This window comes from Ranitomeya imitator, chromosome 5, assembly GCF_032444005.1.
Source record: "Ranitomeya imitator isolate aRanImi1 chromosome 5, aRanImi1.pri, whole genome shotgun sequence".
Lineage (NCBI taxonomy): Eukaryota > Metazoa > Chordata > Amphibia > Anura > Dendrobatidae > Ranitomeya > Ranitomeya imitator.
In genome coordinates, this window is record NC_091286.1 from 440,614,929 (window position 1) to 440,631,943 (window position 17,015).

General features: G+C 40.7%; 1 protein-coding gene across 3 annotated transcripts in view; it reads right to left on the reverse strand.

Annotated features, from left to right (window-relative positions):
* The window catches only part of LOC138638123 (probable cation-transporting ATPase 13A5), a 553,152-nt gene that overhangs the window by 323,818 nt on the left and 212,319 nt on the right, over positions 1-17,015 (reverse strand). For all 3 annotated transcript variants that reach the window (XM_069727147.1, XM_069727148.1, XM_069727150.1), the window contains one exon: positions 5,287-5,421. In XM_069727147.1, coding sequence (XP_069583248.1) covers positions 5,287-5,421 — 135 coding nt within the window. The remainder of the gene's footprint in view (positions 1-5,286; positions 5,422-17,015) is intronic.

Genomic DNA, 17,015 nt, shown 5'->3' on the forward strand with positions numbered 1-17,015 from the left:
AGCCATACATTGAAGCCGGCAGGGATGTTACACAATGCATAGGCTAATTATGGGATTGCCAAATTACTAATAATGGGAACTTTGGTTGCATGAGGCCATCTTGTACATCTCATCAAAGAGTTATTGGGATGTTTCCAAACTTTGGGCAGCCCTGCCACTCGCTGCATAAGGAATAACATGATAGGAGACCCACTGTTTCATAATGGGAACAACAAAGCATAGCTGGTGGATGGCTCTCTAAGAATAGTGAGGGCTGACTGCTGGCCCTTTAAGAATAGCAAAGGCCGCCTGATGGCTCTATAAAAATAGGCTTTGTGACTTTCAGAGTTCCTCCTTCATAAATGAAACAGGATGTGTCTGTTCATGTGTGAAAGACCACATGGCCAGATAAGGTTGTAAAATGTTAAAATTACATTTCCAAGTGAATGCATTTGTCTTGGTTGAAAGCAATGCTAAAGTTGAAAAACACATCAAAAACGCTATATGTGAACATAGTCCAAGTGGCGGAGGAGCATTTTTGTTAGGAGTTATTTATTTTGCCTTATATACAAAACATTACCCTGGAAAGGATGCTCCTTAACATATGTCCCAGCAAAATCCATTTTGGTTTCCTTTTTGTATGTTTTATTGTGAGTCTGTAAAAGTTGCGTAACACTCTGAAAACATTGTTCACAGCAGTGACCTGGGAGTTAGAAATGCTTCCAGGGTCTTCTGCATGATGTTCATATGTCATTTGAGCACTGTTCCCATTGATTTCCGCAGTTGTTGGACCCTCTAAAGAATCGGGGGGGGGGGGCATGGCAAAAATTCTCGAGTTTCCCATAGACTTACATTGGGCTTGTTGAGCATTTCAAAATGCTAGACCCGAGCAACGAGCACCTGAGCTTCACTAGTTATAATGTTTATCTGTCCTGTAATTTCAATAATTTACAATGCCGTGCGAAAGTATTCGGCCCCCTGGAGCTTTTCAACCTTTTCCCATAAATCATGCTTCAAACATAAAGATACCAAATGTAAATTTTTGGTGAAGAATCAAGAAGTGGAACACAATTGTGAAGTTGAACAAAATTTATTGGTTATTTAAAATTTTTGTGGAAATTCAAAAACTGAAAAGTGGGGCGTGCAATATATTCTGCCCCTTTAACTTAACACTTTGTTGTGCCACCTTTTGCTGCAATTACAGCTGCAAGTCACATGGGGTATGTCTCTATCAGTTTTGTACATCAAGAGACTGAAATTCTCGCCCATTCTTCCTTGGCAAACAGCTCAAGCTCAGTGAGGTTTGATGGAGATTGTTTGTGAACAGCAGTTTTCAGCTCTTTCCACAGATTCTCGATTGGATTGAGGTCTGGACTTTGACTTCGCCATTCTAACACCTGGATACTTTTATTTGTGAACCATTCCATTGTAGATTTTGCTTTATGTCCCGGCCGGTGACAGGCACTCGAGCTGTAGGAAGTGAAGAGAGCAGTGCACAATGCTTGGTTTCACTGCAGTTGGCAGGACCTGCATAGCGTTGGGGTCACGTGCCTCAGAGGTCACGTGGTGCCCTTGTGAGTGGTATGGAAAACTATTGGAGCCAAGAAACCAATGCATTTCAGAATGCAATGGATTCCTTCATCAGGGTACGCGTTTTGGAATGCAACGGATTCCTTCATCAGGGTACCCTGATGAAGGAATCCGTTGCATTCCAAAATGCGTTGGTTTTTTGGCTCCAACAGTTTTCCGTACCGCTCACAGGGGCACCACGTGACCTCTGAGGCACATGACCCAAACCCTACGCAGGTCCTGCCAACTGCAGTGAAACCAAGCATTGCGCACTGCTCTCTTCACTTCCTACCGCTCAAGCGCCTGTCACCGGCCGGGACAGTGCGCTCAGGACATTTACACCAGCTTTCTACCCAGGAAGTGAAGCTAAGTATATGAAAACCTTCTCTTTATCTTCACCAAGGTTGTCTTTATATTTTATGGATCAAGCTACACTTGTGCCTTGACACAGGTACCGAACTCTTACCTTGTAGTCTGCATGTTTAGCCATCACATTTGTTCCATTGTACGTTCCCTTATACATGCATATATATTTTTAATAGGGGTACACGCTCTCTAGTTTTAGTATTTACCTGTCCCCCACAGGATTTGTTTTCTCCACCTTGTGACATGTCCATTTATATATAGCAGTACAGCAGTATATTCTCCAGTTAGTTTCATTTATCTGTAATTTTAAGTCCCCTTGTTTTGCTTTCTTTAGACTTCAGCTTGCATCGACATATCTTTATTCGTACCTATTAAGCACCAAAATCTCATTCTTGAAGAAAACTTGGAGTCTGCAAAAGACCTGAGACTGGGATGGAGATTTGTCTTCCAACAAGACAATGAATCCAAACATACAGCAAAATCTACAATGGAATGGTTCACAAATAAAAGTATCCAGGTGTTAGAATGGCCAAGTCAAAGTCCAGACCTCAATCCAATCGAGAATCTGTGGAAAGAGCTGAAAACTGCTGTTCACAAACAATCTCCATCAAACCTCACTGAGCTCGAGCTGTTTGCCAAGGAAGAATGGGCAAGAATTTCAGTCTCTCGATGTACAAAACTGATAGAGACATACCCCAAGCGACTTGCAGCTGTAATTGCAGCAAAAGGTGGTGCAACAAAGTATAAAAAGCTAAAGGGGCCAAATAATATTGCACTCCCCACTTTTCAGTTTTTGAATATCCACAAAAATGTAAAATAACCAATACATTTCGTTCAACTTCACAATTGTGTTTCACTTGTTGATTCTTCACCAAAAATTTACATTTGGTATCTTTATGTTTGAAGCATGATATGTGGGAAAAGGTTGAAAAGTTTCAGGGGGCTGAATACTTTCGCAAGGCACTGTAATAACTTTTCCTGAAAGAGAGAGAGAAAAAGAGACTAGCATACAGCTGAAAGATATGTTGGGGAAGCCCATGCAGCAGTCTGTGAACGTAATCTACTACAATGTTTAAAATGGTGATGACCTTCCCTTGATAATTTTCCATAAATCAAAGTACACCTTGTTCAAATTTGGTGGGACCTGCAGATTTCAGGAAATTTGACTCACATTTGATTTCTGTCAACTCGATTCGATATTTTCTAATTAATTGCATTTAAAATTCATATATTCTGCATACACCGTACCTTGTTATAGAGTGCTACTGTATTCTTTGGCTGTTTATAATAAAATCATGTCACATTTGCTTCACTCATTTTAGGTGGTGCTGGTTAATATATATATATATACATTTATATCTAAATCTATATACAGCTCTGGCAAAAATTAAGAGACCATTGCAAAATGTTCAGATTGTCTGATCTTTCTCTTTATAGGTATATTTTTGAGTAAAATGTAAATTGTTCATTTAATCTATGCACTTCTGACAACATGTCTCCGAATTCCCAGCAATAAATTTTGTATTTTTTTCTGAAAAATGGTCAAAATTAAAGAAAAAAAAAAAAAAAAAACAGTGTAATCAATGGGATGATGAATATTGAGGTTTTCAGAGGGGTTAAGGTCTGGAGATTGGGCTGCCCATGACAGGGTTTTGATGTGGTGGTCTCTTAATCTTTGCCAAAGCTGTATGTATATATATATATATATATATATATATATATATATATATATATATACACTGCTCAAAAAAATAAAGGGAACAATAACCAACAGAATATAACTGCAAGTAAATCAAATTTCTGTGAAATCAAACTGTCCACTTAGGAAGCAACACTGGTTGACAATCAGTTTCACATGCTGTTGTGCAAACGGAATAGACGACAGATGGAAATTATTGGAAATAATAGGGACCACAGACCACATCTCAGTACCAATGCTTTCTGGCTGATGTTTTGGTCACTTTTGAATGTTGGTTGTGCTTTCACACTCGTGATAACATGAGACGGACTTTACAACCTACACAAGTGGCTCAGGCAGTGCAGCTCATCCAGGATGGCACATCAATGTGAGCTGTGGCAAGAAGGTTTGCTGTGTCTGTCAGCATAGTGTCCAGAGGCTGGAGGAGCTACCAGGAGACAGGCCAGTACACCAGAAGATGTGGATGGGGCCGTAGGAGGTCAACAACCCAGCAGCAGGACCGCTACCTCAGTCTTTGTGCAAGGAGGAACAGGAGGAGCAGTGTCAGAGCCCTGCAAAATGACCTCCAGCAGGCCACAAATGTGCATGTGTCTGCACAAATGGTTAGAAACTGACTCCATGAGGTTGGTCTGAGTGCCCGATGTCCACAGTTGGGGGTTTTGCTCACAGCCCAACACCGTGCAGGATGCTTGGCATTTGCCACAGAACATCAGCATTGGCAAATTTGCCACTGGCGCCCTGTGCTCCTCACAGATGAAAGCAGGTTCACACTGAGCACATGTGACAGATGTGACAGAGTCTGGAGACGCTGTGGAGAGTGATCTGCTGCCTGCAACATCCTTCAGCATGACCGGTTTGGCAGTGGGTCAGTAATGATGTGGGGTGGCATTTCTTTGGAGAGCCGCACAGCCCTCCAGGTGCTCACCACAGGTAGCCTGACTGCCATTAGGTACCGAGATGAGATGCTCAGACCCCTGGTGAGACTATATGCTGTTGTGGTTGGCCCTGGGTTCCTCCTAATGCAGGACAATGCCAGACCTCATGTGGCTGGAGTGTGTCAACAATTCCTGCAAGATGAAGACATTGAAGCTATCGACTAACCCGTCCTTTTCCCAGACCTGAATCCAATTGAACACATCTGGGACATCATGTCTCCCACCATCCACCAACGTCAAGTTGCACCACAGACTGTCCTGGAGTTGGCGGATGCTTTAGTCCTGGTCTGGGAGGAGATCCCTCAGGAGACCATCCGCCGCCTCATCAGAAGCATGTGGAGACCGCACACACTACTGAGCATCATTTCCTTGTCTTGAGGCATTTCCACTGAAGTTGGATCAGCCTGTAACTTCATTTTCCACTTTGATTTTGAGCATCATTCCAACTCTAGACCTTCGTGGGATATTAGTTGTGATTTACATTGTTCACTTTTAGGTTTTATTGTTCCCAACACATTCCACTTTGTAATGAATAAAGATTTACAACTGGAATATTTCATTCAGTGATATCTATATGTGGGATTTTAGTGTTCCCTTTATTTTTTTGAGAAGTGAATATAGATTTAGGTTTAGATATTAGTGTATAAATTATCGTATATACTGTATATATATATATATATATATATATATATATGTATATATATGATGCCTAGACATTACAGCTATAAGATCACTTACCGTCCTCATATTAAATATTGTGGCAGCAATGGAAACCAAGGTTATCACAAGAAGAATTGCAGTATACTGATAGTAGGCAACAGCAAACCATAAACTCAAAGAATAAGCTTGAAAAATGTAATATGGATTCAAAACCTATACAAAATAAAATAAAGGGAATAAGAATTATTTGGAAATAGTTACTTAGTAACAATGCATAGCTTTACTGCATACCATGAATAGGGGAAAAGCTGCTATAACAAATACACTACTGAATAACTCAGTCCTGCGGTGAAACGTGCTTCATGGTCACAAAGAAATCTTAGCTCTTAAAACTTAAAACTTGAAACACTTCCCCTTGAGAAAGCAAAAGCAAAACGCACATCGGGGCAGTGTGGGGCGTTCCATCTCGATACACCATGGGTAGGTTGCAAATCTTACTACCGATTTGCGATTATGATTGGCATTATTATATATATGGACACTTGTGCGCTTTGAATGTCTGACTCTTTTTTGTGAATTCATAAAATTCGAATAACTTGTAGTTCATATTACGCCGGCACATCTATAGTTACTCTTTCTATTCTCTCTTTTACCCTTCTGATTCTCTATGTAAACTGAATTTTTCATATGCTTTAATCTATGAACGTCTAGTTATCTTGTCACCTGACACCAATATATTTGACTTCAGTACTTGGTGATTTTCGCTTCCATGGATGATATCTTTGATGGATAGGGACGCCTACTTTATATTTTTTTGTTCCACCTTTTGCTATAAGATCTATTTTGTAATGTTAATTGTTTTTAATGTGTCTGTGGTGCCTCTGAGGGTCCAGTCACCACAGAGGTACTGCACCCAGGGGATCTGGTGGACCCTATTTAGGGAGGGCTCCTTCTCAGGCTGGAGGGTGGAACTAAGTAGAGGGTGTGGGTGGAGGAAGGAGATAAGGGTAGGAGACCTGAGGTAGAGTGACAGTTGGGAGTGAAGTGTTGTTATGGAAACAGGAGGGAGGTCGAGTCAGTTGGTGAGGAGAAAAGGAGACAGAGGAGCAACGGTGGAAAAGGAGCTCCAGAGAGAGAAGGAGTCCTAGGGGCCAGGTGTTAGGTGTCGAGTTCCCGCCTCTGCACAGGGAGAATCTCGAACCCCCTCCGCTGCGGTCTCCCATTCTTCTCTAGCCGCAGTGAAGCCTGCTCAGCGGAGATGTCGGTCCCAGCGTCTGGCTCAGGCTGATACTGGGCGACTGGTTCCTACTGTTCTTCTAGGCTTTGACTTTGTAGCCAGTAATGGTCAGCGGCGAGCAGACGTCTCTGGGACTAAGTCCTGTTTTTCCCCTTCTGAGCATGCCCAGGGTAAGATCTTTCATTGGAGGTTGGGGGTCACATGCTCAGATACTGCAGCAGCTCCGATTGGTCCTCTAGGAAGGTCCTGAAGTTGCTCAGGTACTGTAGCAGCTCCCATTGGTCCTCTAGGAAGGTCCTGAAGTTGCTGCAGCTACAAAAGGTTTGCATGGCCACATGGCCATGCGCTAGTATTATGTTAGGGTTGGTGGAACACTCTGAGTATATATACATGTATTATTAGGTGCGTTCGCAACCTGGGGGAGAGGAACCTGCTGCTGGCAAATGGCGGTGCTATATTGTGGTATAAGTGAACTCTGTTAACTCCACAGAGTTGCTAGGAACAAGATGCTGTGACCTGTTAACCTCACAGACGTACACAGCTACCAACCAGAGCAAACTGTGGTCATGCAGTCAGAGAAAACAGACAAACAACTCCTCACCGGAGGTGCCGGTATTCTAGCGGCTTATTTCAGCCAAGGCCCTGAATACACTCATACAAACTCCTCACCAGAGGTGCCGGCATTCTAGGGGCTTATTTCAGCCAAACCCTAACCACATCAAGACATGACCACACTGATGCTAAGCTCATAGACATTGGTTTGATACTAGCGCATGACCATGCGACCATGCAAACCTTTTAAAGCTGCAGCAACTTCAGGTCCTTCCTAGAGGACCAATGGGAGCTGCTATAGTACCTGAGCAACTCCAGGACCTTCCTAGAGGACCAATGGAAGCCTGTTGAGCACATTCGAGCTCCGCAGGTCATTGCTGCCTTCGAGCGTAGCGAGGTCCAAGGAGGGGGGCCTAGGAGAGGGGGTAATGTTAGGTGTCGAGTTCCCACCTCTGCACAGGGGGAATCTCGAACCACCTCCGCTGTGGTCTCCCATTCTTCTCCAGCTACAGTGGAGCCTGCTCAGCGGAGACATCGGTCCCAGCGTATGGCTCAGGCTGATACTGGGCAACTGGTTACTACTCTTCTTCTAGGCTCTGCCTTTGTAGCCAGTACTGGTCAGCGGCGAGCAGACATCTCTGGGACTATGTCCTGCTTTTCCCCTTTTGAGCATGCCCAGAGTAAGACCTCTCATTGGAGGTCGGGGGTCACATGCTCAGATACTGCAGCAGCTCCCATTGGTCCTCTAGGAAGATCCTGAAGTTGCTCAGGTACTGTAGCAGCTCCCATTGGTCCTCTAGAAATGTCCTGAAGTTGCTGCAGCTTTAAAAGGTTCGCATGGCCGCATGGCCTGTTATGACCTGGTGGTCAGGACAATAATGGACCTGGTGGTTAAGAGCACACGGAATGACCTGATAGTTACTGATAATTAAGGACGAGGTCTGGGACGTGGGAACTCTGCTAACTGCAATCCCTAATCCTATCAAAACACACTAGAAATAGCTGTGGATTGCGCCTAACGCTCCCTATGCAACTCGGCACAGCCTAAGAAACTAGCCAGCCCTGAAGATAGGAAAATAAAGCCTACCTTGCCTCAGAGAAATTCCCCAAAGGAAAAGGCAGCCCCCCACATATAATGACTGTGAGTAAGATGAAAATACAAACACAGAGATGAAATAGATTTAGCAAAGTGAGGCCCGACTAACTGAACAGACCGAGGATAGGAAAGGTTACTTTGCGGTCAGCACAAAAACCTACAAAAAGACCACGCAGAGGGCACAAAAAAGACACTCTGCACCGACTCACGGTGCGGAGGTGCTCCCTCTGCGTCCCAGAGCTTCCAGCAAGCAAGACAACAAAAAATAGCAAGCTGGACAGAAAAATAGCAAACCAAAGAAATACAAGCTGGAACTTAGCTTCTGCAGGGAAGACAGGTCACAAGAACGATCCAGGAGTGAACTAGACCAATACTGGAACATTGACAGGTGGCCAGGAGCAAAGATCCAAGTGGAGTTAAATAGAGCAGCCCACCAACGAATCAACCTCGTCACCTGTGGAAGGAAACTCAGAAACACCCACCAGAGGAAGTCCATGGACAGAACCAGCCGAAGTACTATTCATGACCACAGGAGGGAGCCCGACAACAGAATTCACAACAGTACCCCCCCCTTGAGGAGGGGTCACCGAACCCTCACCAGAGCCCCCAACACGAAGTCGGGGACCCACACAGCGCCGGCGGTTAGCGAAACGTTGAGCCTTCTCCTGGGACAATGTCAAATTGTCCACCACATGAGTCCAAATCTGCTGCAACCTATCCACCACAGTATCTACACCAGGACAGTCCAAAGACTCAACCTGCCCTGAAGAGAAACGAGGATGGAAACCAGAATTGCAGAAAAACGGCGAAACCAAAGTAGCCGAGCTGGCCCGATTATTAAGGGCGAACTCAGCCAACGGCAAAAAGGACACCCAATCATCCTGATCAGCAGAAACAAAGCATCTCAGATATGTTTCCAAAGTTTGATTAGTTCGTTCGGTTTGGCCATTTGTCTGAGGATGGAAATCCGAGGAAAAAGACAAATCAATGCCCATCCTTGCACAAAAGGAACGCCAAAACCTCGAAACAAACTGGGAACCTCTGTCAGAAACGATGTTCTCCGGGATACCATGTAAATGAACCACATGCTGGAAAAATAATGGCACCAAATCAGAGGAGGAAGGCAATTTAGACAAAGGTACCAAATGGACCATTTTAGAAAAGCGATCACAAACCACCCAAATAACCGACATCTTTTGAGAGACGGGGAGATCTGAAATAAAATCCATAGAAATATGCGTCCAGGGCCTTTTTGGGACCGGCAAGGGCAAAAGCAACCCACTGGCACGAGAACAGCAGGGCTTAGCCCGAGCACAAGTCCCACAGGACTGCACAAAAGAACGCACATCCCGTGACAAAGACGGCCACCAAAAGGATCTAGCCACCAAATCTCTGGTACCAAAGATTCCAGGATGCCCAGCCAACACTGAACAATGAATCTCAGAGATAACTCTACTAGTCCATCTATCAGGGACAAACAGTTTCTCCGCTGGGCAACGGTCAGGTCTATCAGTCTGAAATTTTTGCAGCACCCGCCGCAAATCAGGGGAGATGGCAGACAAAATTACCCCCTCTTTGAGAATACCCGCTGGCTCAGGAACACCCGGAGAGTCAGGCACAAAACTCCTTGACAGGGCATCAGCCTTCACATTCTTAGAGCCCGGAAGGTACGAAACCACAAAATCAAAACGGGAGAAAAATAACGACCATCGAGCCTGTCTCGGATTCAACCATTTGGCAGACTCAAGATAAGTCAAATTCTTGTGATCTGTCAAGACCACCACGCGATGCTTGGCTCCTTCAAGCCAATGACGCCACTCCTCGAATGCCCACTTCATGGCCAACAACTCACGATTACCAACATCATAATTACGCTCAGCAGGCGAAAACTTTCTAGAAAAGAAAGCACATGGCTTCATCACCGAGCCATCAGAACTTCTTTGCGACAAAACAGCCCCTGCTCCAATCTCAGAAGCATCAACCTCAACCTGAAACGGGAGCGAAACATCTGGCTGGCACAACACAGGGGCAGAAGAAAAATGACGCTTCAACTCCTGAAAAGCCTCTACAGCTGCAGAAGACCAATTGACCACATCAGCACCCTTCTTGGTCAAATCAGTCAACGGTTTAGCAACAGTAGAAAAATTTAGCGATGAAGCGCCGATAAAAATTAGCAAAGCCCAGGAACTTTTGCAGGCTCTTCACAGATGTCGGCTGAGTCCAATCGTAAATGGCTTGGACTTTAACAGGGTCCATCTCGATAGTAGAAGGGGAAAAAATGAACCCCAAAAATGAAACCTTCTGTACTCCAAAGAGACACTTTGACCCCTTCACAAACAAGGAATTCGCACGAAGGACCTGGAACACCATTCTGACCTGCTTCACATTGTTGCAGAGTGCGTCTTCTTGCAGTCACCGCTTTACTTAGGAAAGCTTCAATCAGCAAGATATCTTGAGTAAACAGTATTTACTTCATACTGGATAAACATGAGATACAATTCAGTGTCACACAGTCCGTGCACTGAAGACAACACATTCATGAAGAAAAGCAAAACCGAAAGTAAGAAAACAACCAACCACTGAGAGCTTCCCTCCCCACATTACAGCAAGTATATAACTTTACACACTATCGCCATCTGCTGTCTGGTTAGTATAAAGTCCTCCTTTCACTTATAATAAGTCCCAATCTGTTGCATATGCCAACACCCTTTCTCAACAGTAAGGACTTATTCAATCAAACCCAACTTTTTTATTAGTCTCTGATGTTTATCAGCATTCAACGCCTTCGTGAAAATGTCTGCTGTCATTTCTTCAGTAGGACAGTACTCTAACTTCAAGACTCCTTGTTCCTGATGATCTCTCAAGAAATTATATTTCACATCAATATGCTTGGTTCTTGGATTGACTCTTTCCATCTGAGCAAGAACAAGACATCCTTGATTGTCCTCTTTTTGTTTTGTTGGTGCCAACTGTGGTTGTCCTAATTCTGTCAACAATTGTCTTAACCACAGTACTTCTTGACTCGCATGTGCTGCGGCAACATATTCTGCTTCTGTTGAAGATAGTGTCACAATTGACTGTTTCTTACTTGTCCAACTTATTGGTCCACCTGAGAGGAAAAAAATATGTCCACTGGTAGATCTTCTGTCAGTTGGATCTCCAGCCCAATCTGCATCAACATATCCTGTTAAAATGCAATCATCGCTTGTGGGTAATTTCAGCTTAACATTGCTAGTTCCTTTCAAATAACGCATTACTCTCTTCACGGCATTCCAATCAGCTTTATTTGGTTTTGATACCTTTCTACTCAGGATTCCTACTGCTGCTGCGATGTCTGGTCTTGTAACGGTTGCTAGATACAGTAGTTTTCCTATTGCTGTTCTGTATTCTTCATTATTTGGTAGCATATTTTGTTCACTGTTCATCTCTTTGAGATAATTAGTTTCCATTGGAGACTTTACTGTTTTTGCATCCTTTAATCCAAATTTTTCTGTTATGTCTTGAATCATGTGATTTTGATTCAGTAGGAAACTTCCATCTTCTTCTCTTTCTACTTGTATTCCTAGATATTGTTTTACATTTCCCAAGTCTTTGATTTCGAAATGTTGCTTCAGGATTTTTAGAATGTTTTCGTTATCCCTTTCTTGTTCAAAACAAATCAAAATGTTGTCTACATATATGAGTATGTAAATCCATCTATTAATCAGCCTTTTTGTGTATAAGCATGGATCAGCTTTGCTTCTTTGAAATTTTTCATTTGTAAGTACTTCCGTGATTTTGTCATTCCACGCTTTAGCTGCTTGCTTTAAACCATATATGCTTTTCTGTAGTTTACAAACTTTGTTTGGATTTCTTTCATCTTTAAATCCTGGAGGTTGTTCCATATAAATGTCTTCTGTTAAATCTCCATTCAGAAAAGCTGTCTTTACATCCAGATGTCTCAGTTGCATCTGTTTCATTGCTGCAACTGTAAGTAAAGTTCTTATTGTAGTGTGTTTGACAACTGGAGCAAATGTCTCATCATAGTCTTCTCCATATTTTTGAGAATACCCTTTAGCTACGAGTCTTGCTCGGTATCTTTCAGCTGTGCCATCTGTTTGGTATTTAACTTTAAAAATCCATTTATATCCTATGGTTTTTCTTCCTTCTGGTAAATCTGTCAGTGTCCATGTATTTGAATCTTGCATTTAATTTCTGTTTCTGTTGCTTCTATCCATTTATTAGCTTCTTCCACTGGAAGTTTAGATATTTCTTCCCAAGAAGTAGGCTCATAGATTTTTCTTGTGCTTGTCTTGTATGAGAGACGTTTTGGTGGTTTTCCTTTGTTCTCTCTCATTGAACGTCTTGGTTCTGTGTCTGTTTGTAGTTGTGATTCTTCACTTTCAGTATTTTGTTCTTCATTAACTTCTGCTTCTTTCTCATCAGATATTTCTTCAGTTGTGTCATTATTGGTTTTCTCATTTTTTGTTTCAACTGAAATCATAATTTCTTCATTTAAATCTTCAATGAATGTCATACTGTTACTCACTGTAACTCTGTCTGTTTTGGGATCTAGGATTCTGTATCCTTTGCAATTTTCACTATATCCAACAAATATTCCTTCCATGGATCTGTTTTGAAGTTTGGAACATTTTTCTGTTGGAATGAATATGAAAACTTTACATCCAAAAACTTTTAAATGATTGACACTTGGTTTCATACCTTGCCACAGTTCATATGGAGTTTTCGTCAGTTTTCTGGAAAAAAAAGTCTGTTCTGTAGATAAGTAGCTGTCATTGCTGCCTCACCCCAATATTTCTCTGGTAGTTTGGAATCAGTCAGCATACATCTTATCATCTCTGTTAGAGTTCTGTTTTTTCTTTCTGCTACTCCATTTTGTTCAGGTGTGTATGGAACCGTTTTCTGGTGTTCTATCCCATTTTGTCTTAAGTAGTCTTCTATTCTGTGACTTGTAAATTCACCTCCATTATCACTTCTGATGACAATTGGCTTCCTTTGAAATTTGTTACTTGATCTTGTTACATAGTCTACAAGTTTATCAAAAACTTCACTTTTGTTTTTAATTAAGTATGTGACTGTGTATCTTGAGTAATCGTCTATAAAAGTCAACATGTATCTATTGCCTCCTGATGTAGTCACTTTCATGGGTCCACATACGTCAGTATGCACCAAATCAAGTGGTCTTTCGCTTTTCATCTCACTTTCTTTTGGAATAGATATCCTTGTGGCTTTGGATTTTATACAACAATCACATCTTATGGTAATTGAGCAATCTGATATCTTTAAATCTTTTGTCAATTCTTTTCTCTGTAGTTCCCTTATACTGTCAGGGTGTCTATGTCCTAGACGTCTATGCCACATTTGAATACAGTTTTTGTGATCATGTGTACATACCTTCATCTGTTCCTTTGGTGTGTCAAAATGATATAATTGTTCATCTGCCTTGACTTTGGTTATCACCTTGTTTCCTGCAATAATTGCACACTCATTGTCTTTGAATTTCACTGTAAGTCCTTTTGCTGTTAAACGTTTCACAGATAATAATCCGCCTTCCAATTTTGGAACATACAACACATCTTGTACAAGTATCTTTGAATCTTGCCCGAACTTGATTGAACAATTTAGCATACCTTGTCCGATACCTTCTGCGGTTATTTTGCTTCCATCTGCGAGATAACTGGCTTCTTTCTTATCTAAATCAAGATCAGTAAAGAAATTCTTGTCACTTGTCATATGACTCGTTGCTCCTGAATCAATAAACCAACCAAGTGATGATTTCTTGTCTGTTACTTTAAATGTCCCATTCCAATTATTCTGTCTTCAAAAGGAGATTTGTAGTTAAAATTCTGCGCTGCCGCTAAGATGAATTTCAGGAGAGTAAAGTTGATTCACAGTGGTTTTATTCAGCGCGTTTCAGGGGTCTCATGCCCCCTTCATCAGGAAATACCAGGTGGTATCTATTCATGTATATTTTTAATGTCTTCGAGGGGGAGACAGTTTATAGTAACTTGTAAGATATGTCAAAACTGAAAAAAAAAATATTCTTACATTTTTATATGATATTTACAGAGATCTGTATAACTATCGCCTATGTTGTCAAAAATGTGATTCCAAACTGTATTACACATTGAACTGGTTTATTTTCTTTGACACATGTTGCGATGATTAAAATTCTGAATATTATTGCAAATTATATTAAAGGGGTTTTCTATCTTCACATGACTTTTAGAATTTCTTTTTCTTTTAATTCCAAAGCCTTGTTGTGTGTAATTGAATCTTTTTTTCTTAGACAGATATTTATATCATCAGGTAGATTTTTTAGGTGTTTGTAATAAAACCCAATACATGGTGTTTTGAGAACCAGGAGAATTAAGCAATATTCACTTTACTCCTGGACATTGTGACTTTTGGGATCTGTTGGAGGACTTTGACGTTGGGGAACACTGTGTTAAGAGCCTCGGAAAGGGGAAAGTAATGTGTACCAACCTTTATTTCGCAATGTTGGGCACCTAATGAGGACACCCTTTAGCTTGGTGGTATTGCGGTAGCTCTTTGATGTCTTGACATAATTCATCTTATACCAGCCTTGGTTCAAGTATAAAAATGTGTCAAAAGAGAAGACGGTTTGGCAAGAAATGAAAATCTTCCCCTTGATGTAAATATTTGTGTGAAAAAAAAAATATTATATCAACTCTTGTAATAACTTTTTCTAGAAATACTTGAGTCATAAAGTCATATCAAGGTGGAGATCACTTTAAATGGTCATGGCTGGCATCACAAGGCAAAGACAATCTTAGTTATGTTCAGTTCTAGATGCAACAAAGAATATTCCTAACATGATCTGTCAGTTTTTTTTTCAGATGAACACAGACACTTCCTCTTTTGTTCATATGTGCATAGGAATTTAATATTTTTCATTTTCATGCTTTTTTATTATGATTTTTTTTTTTGTAAAATATATACTATGCTATGGGAAAAAAAAATACCGGTCTGTTGTCATCTAGCTGTGAAGTTCTTTATGTTCCACAGGTTGTTCAATTGGAAGTGTGGTTGGATAAAAGATTCTTTTTCTAAATATTTTGTGGCTATTGATTTAATCGCAGTTTCACATGATACATCAAAAACAAATGTAGCATTTCAAATTGTTGGTCTGCCATATTGAAAAAAAAAAAAATTAGTCATTTACATTGAGAACTTGATGTTTGTATCCATTTTATTCAGTTTGTGTCAAAATATATTTTTAAAAATAAAGGACAGTCATTTTTTTTTAGAAAACATTCATATCACAGCTATCAAATTAAGTATTCAAGTGTTAATATATGTCAAGTCCTTTTATTTGCATATATTAGTAGGCCCTATAATGACAGCTCTGGCAATGTTTATTTTCAAAGAAAGCATTTGTAACGCTCAGATAAAAAATATCTATCTCTTCTCTTTCCCTAAAGAACATGTTTATGCATGGTGGATCCCATTTTAATGTGGCTCTGAATGATCATGAAAAATTTGTAACAAAATCCCTCTCCACAACCTAATGTGACATATGTAATACTAGTGTCTTCTTATAGAATAGATAGCCTGAATGCAACTACTGCATCTCTGTCTTGAATACAAAAAAAAAAAGTTTAATGTTCGTAGCCAGCTCAAAGAAGCACTTACTTTTTATTACAGAATCCTTTGTAAATGTACATTACCTTGAAATATTATTCATACCCTGTGTACTTTTCCACATTTTTTTACACTTAAATGTATTTTATGTGATATACAGCAGGGCTGTGTGTAATAAAAATGCGATCCTTAATAATTAAAATGCTACCACAATGCCTGTTACAGGGGCTGCGCGGCTGCTCTGACACTACACATTTAGAATCTAGCACTGTCAGCATAATTTCCCAGTGTGTCCAGGGGCTGTGTTAGTTGAGATATCATGCTACGTGTCCGGTGTTGCTATCAGATAAAACTAGCCACAACTACAGAGACGCCTCGGCCTGTACTGATAATGACCAGTGTTATTTCTGATAACAATAAGAGTCACAATTCTTGTTCAGGAATGTCACAAAAATGCGGCCAGCTAACCACAGGCACTTTGCAATGCTCGCTAAACCTCAATATTGTACAGAAATCTTAAAAAATCGAGTGTTTTTTTATAATCACTAGTATTCATATTAATAGTTAATGTATCACAGTAGTTTCTTATGTAGTTACATCTTAGGTACTGTTCAGACTATTGTAATATCTGGAGCTTAAAATAGAGGCAAATAGCTACTTTCAAATCTGGACATACACCATTGATTTTAATGGGGGCTAAGGGGGTTCTATCAAGGTGGACCACATAATAGTTATGGAATTTATGGATCTCTACAATAAACACCATATGTAGAAATTTGGTTCTAGAACTTGTTGGATTAGTGAATATAATAACGTTTGTCATATTTTATAACATACAGCTAATGATTCTTGCTTTTAACTTGTGTGTAACTGGTTAATGTTAAAATCACACACAATAATATTGTTTTGGACTCTATCAAATGACAATGCCAAATTCTGAAAATAGCCAATGAGACACCTGCTTAATGAACTTCCGCGTCTTTTAGGAGCACCGGGTAGCGGTGAAATTGCAGTGTTCTTGACATCTATGATCTCGACGTCTGAATCCAGATTTTCACATGGTTGGGAACACACCAGTTTTCCGGCATATAGAGCAATGTCTCTGTGTCAGTATCTGTATGAGAAATTGCACTTAGTTCGTGTTTACATACAAAGGATTAAAGCAGCTGACATAGTATAATATAGTTTTACGGTATAAACATATTTGCGGTGTAAAATTAATATAGCAAGACTTATTCCGTATTACCTATGATTTGCTTAGTATAAGCATATTTATGCAGTAGGGGAAAATTTAGTAGTTGAGGTGTATAAATCGTG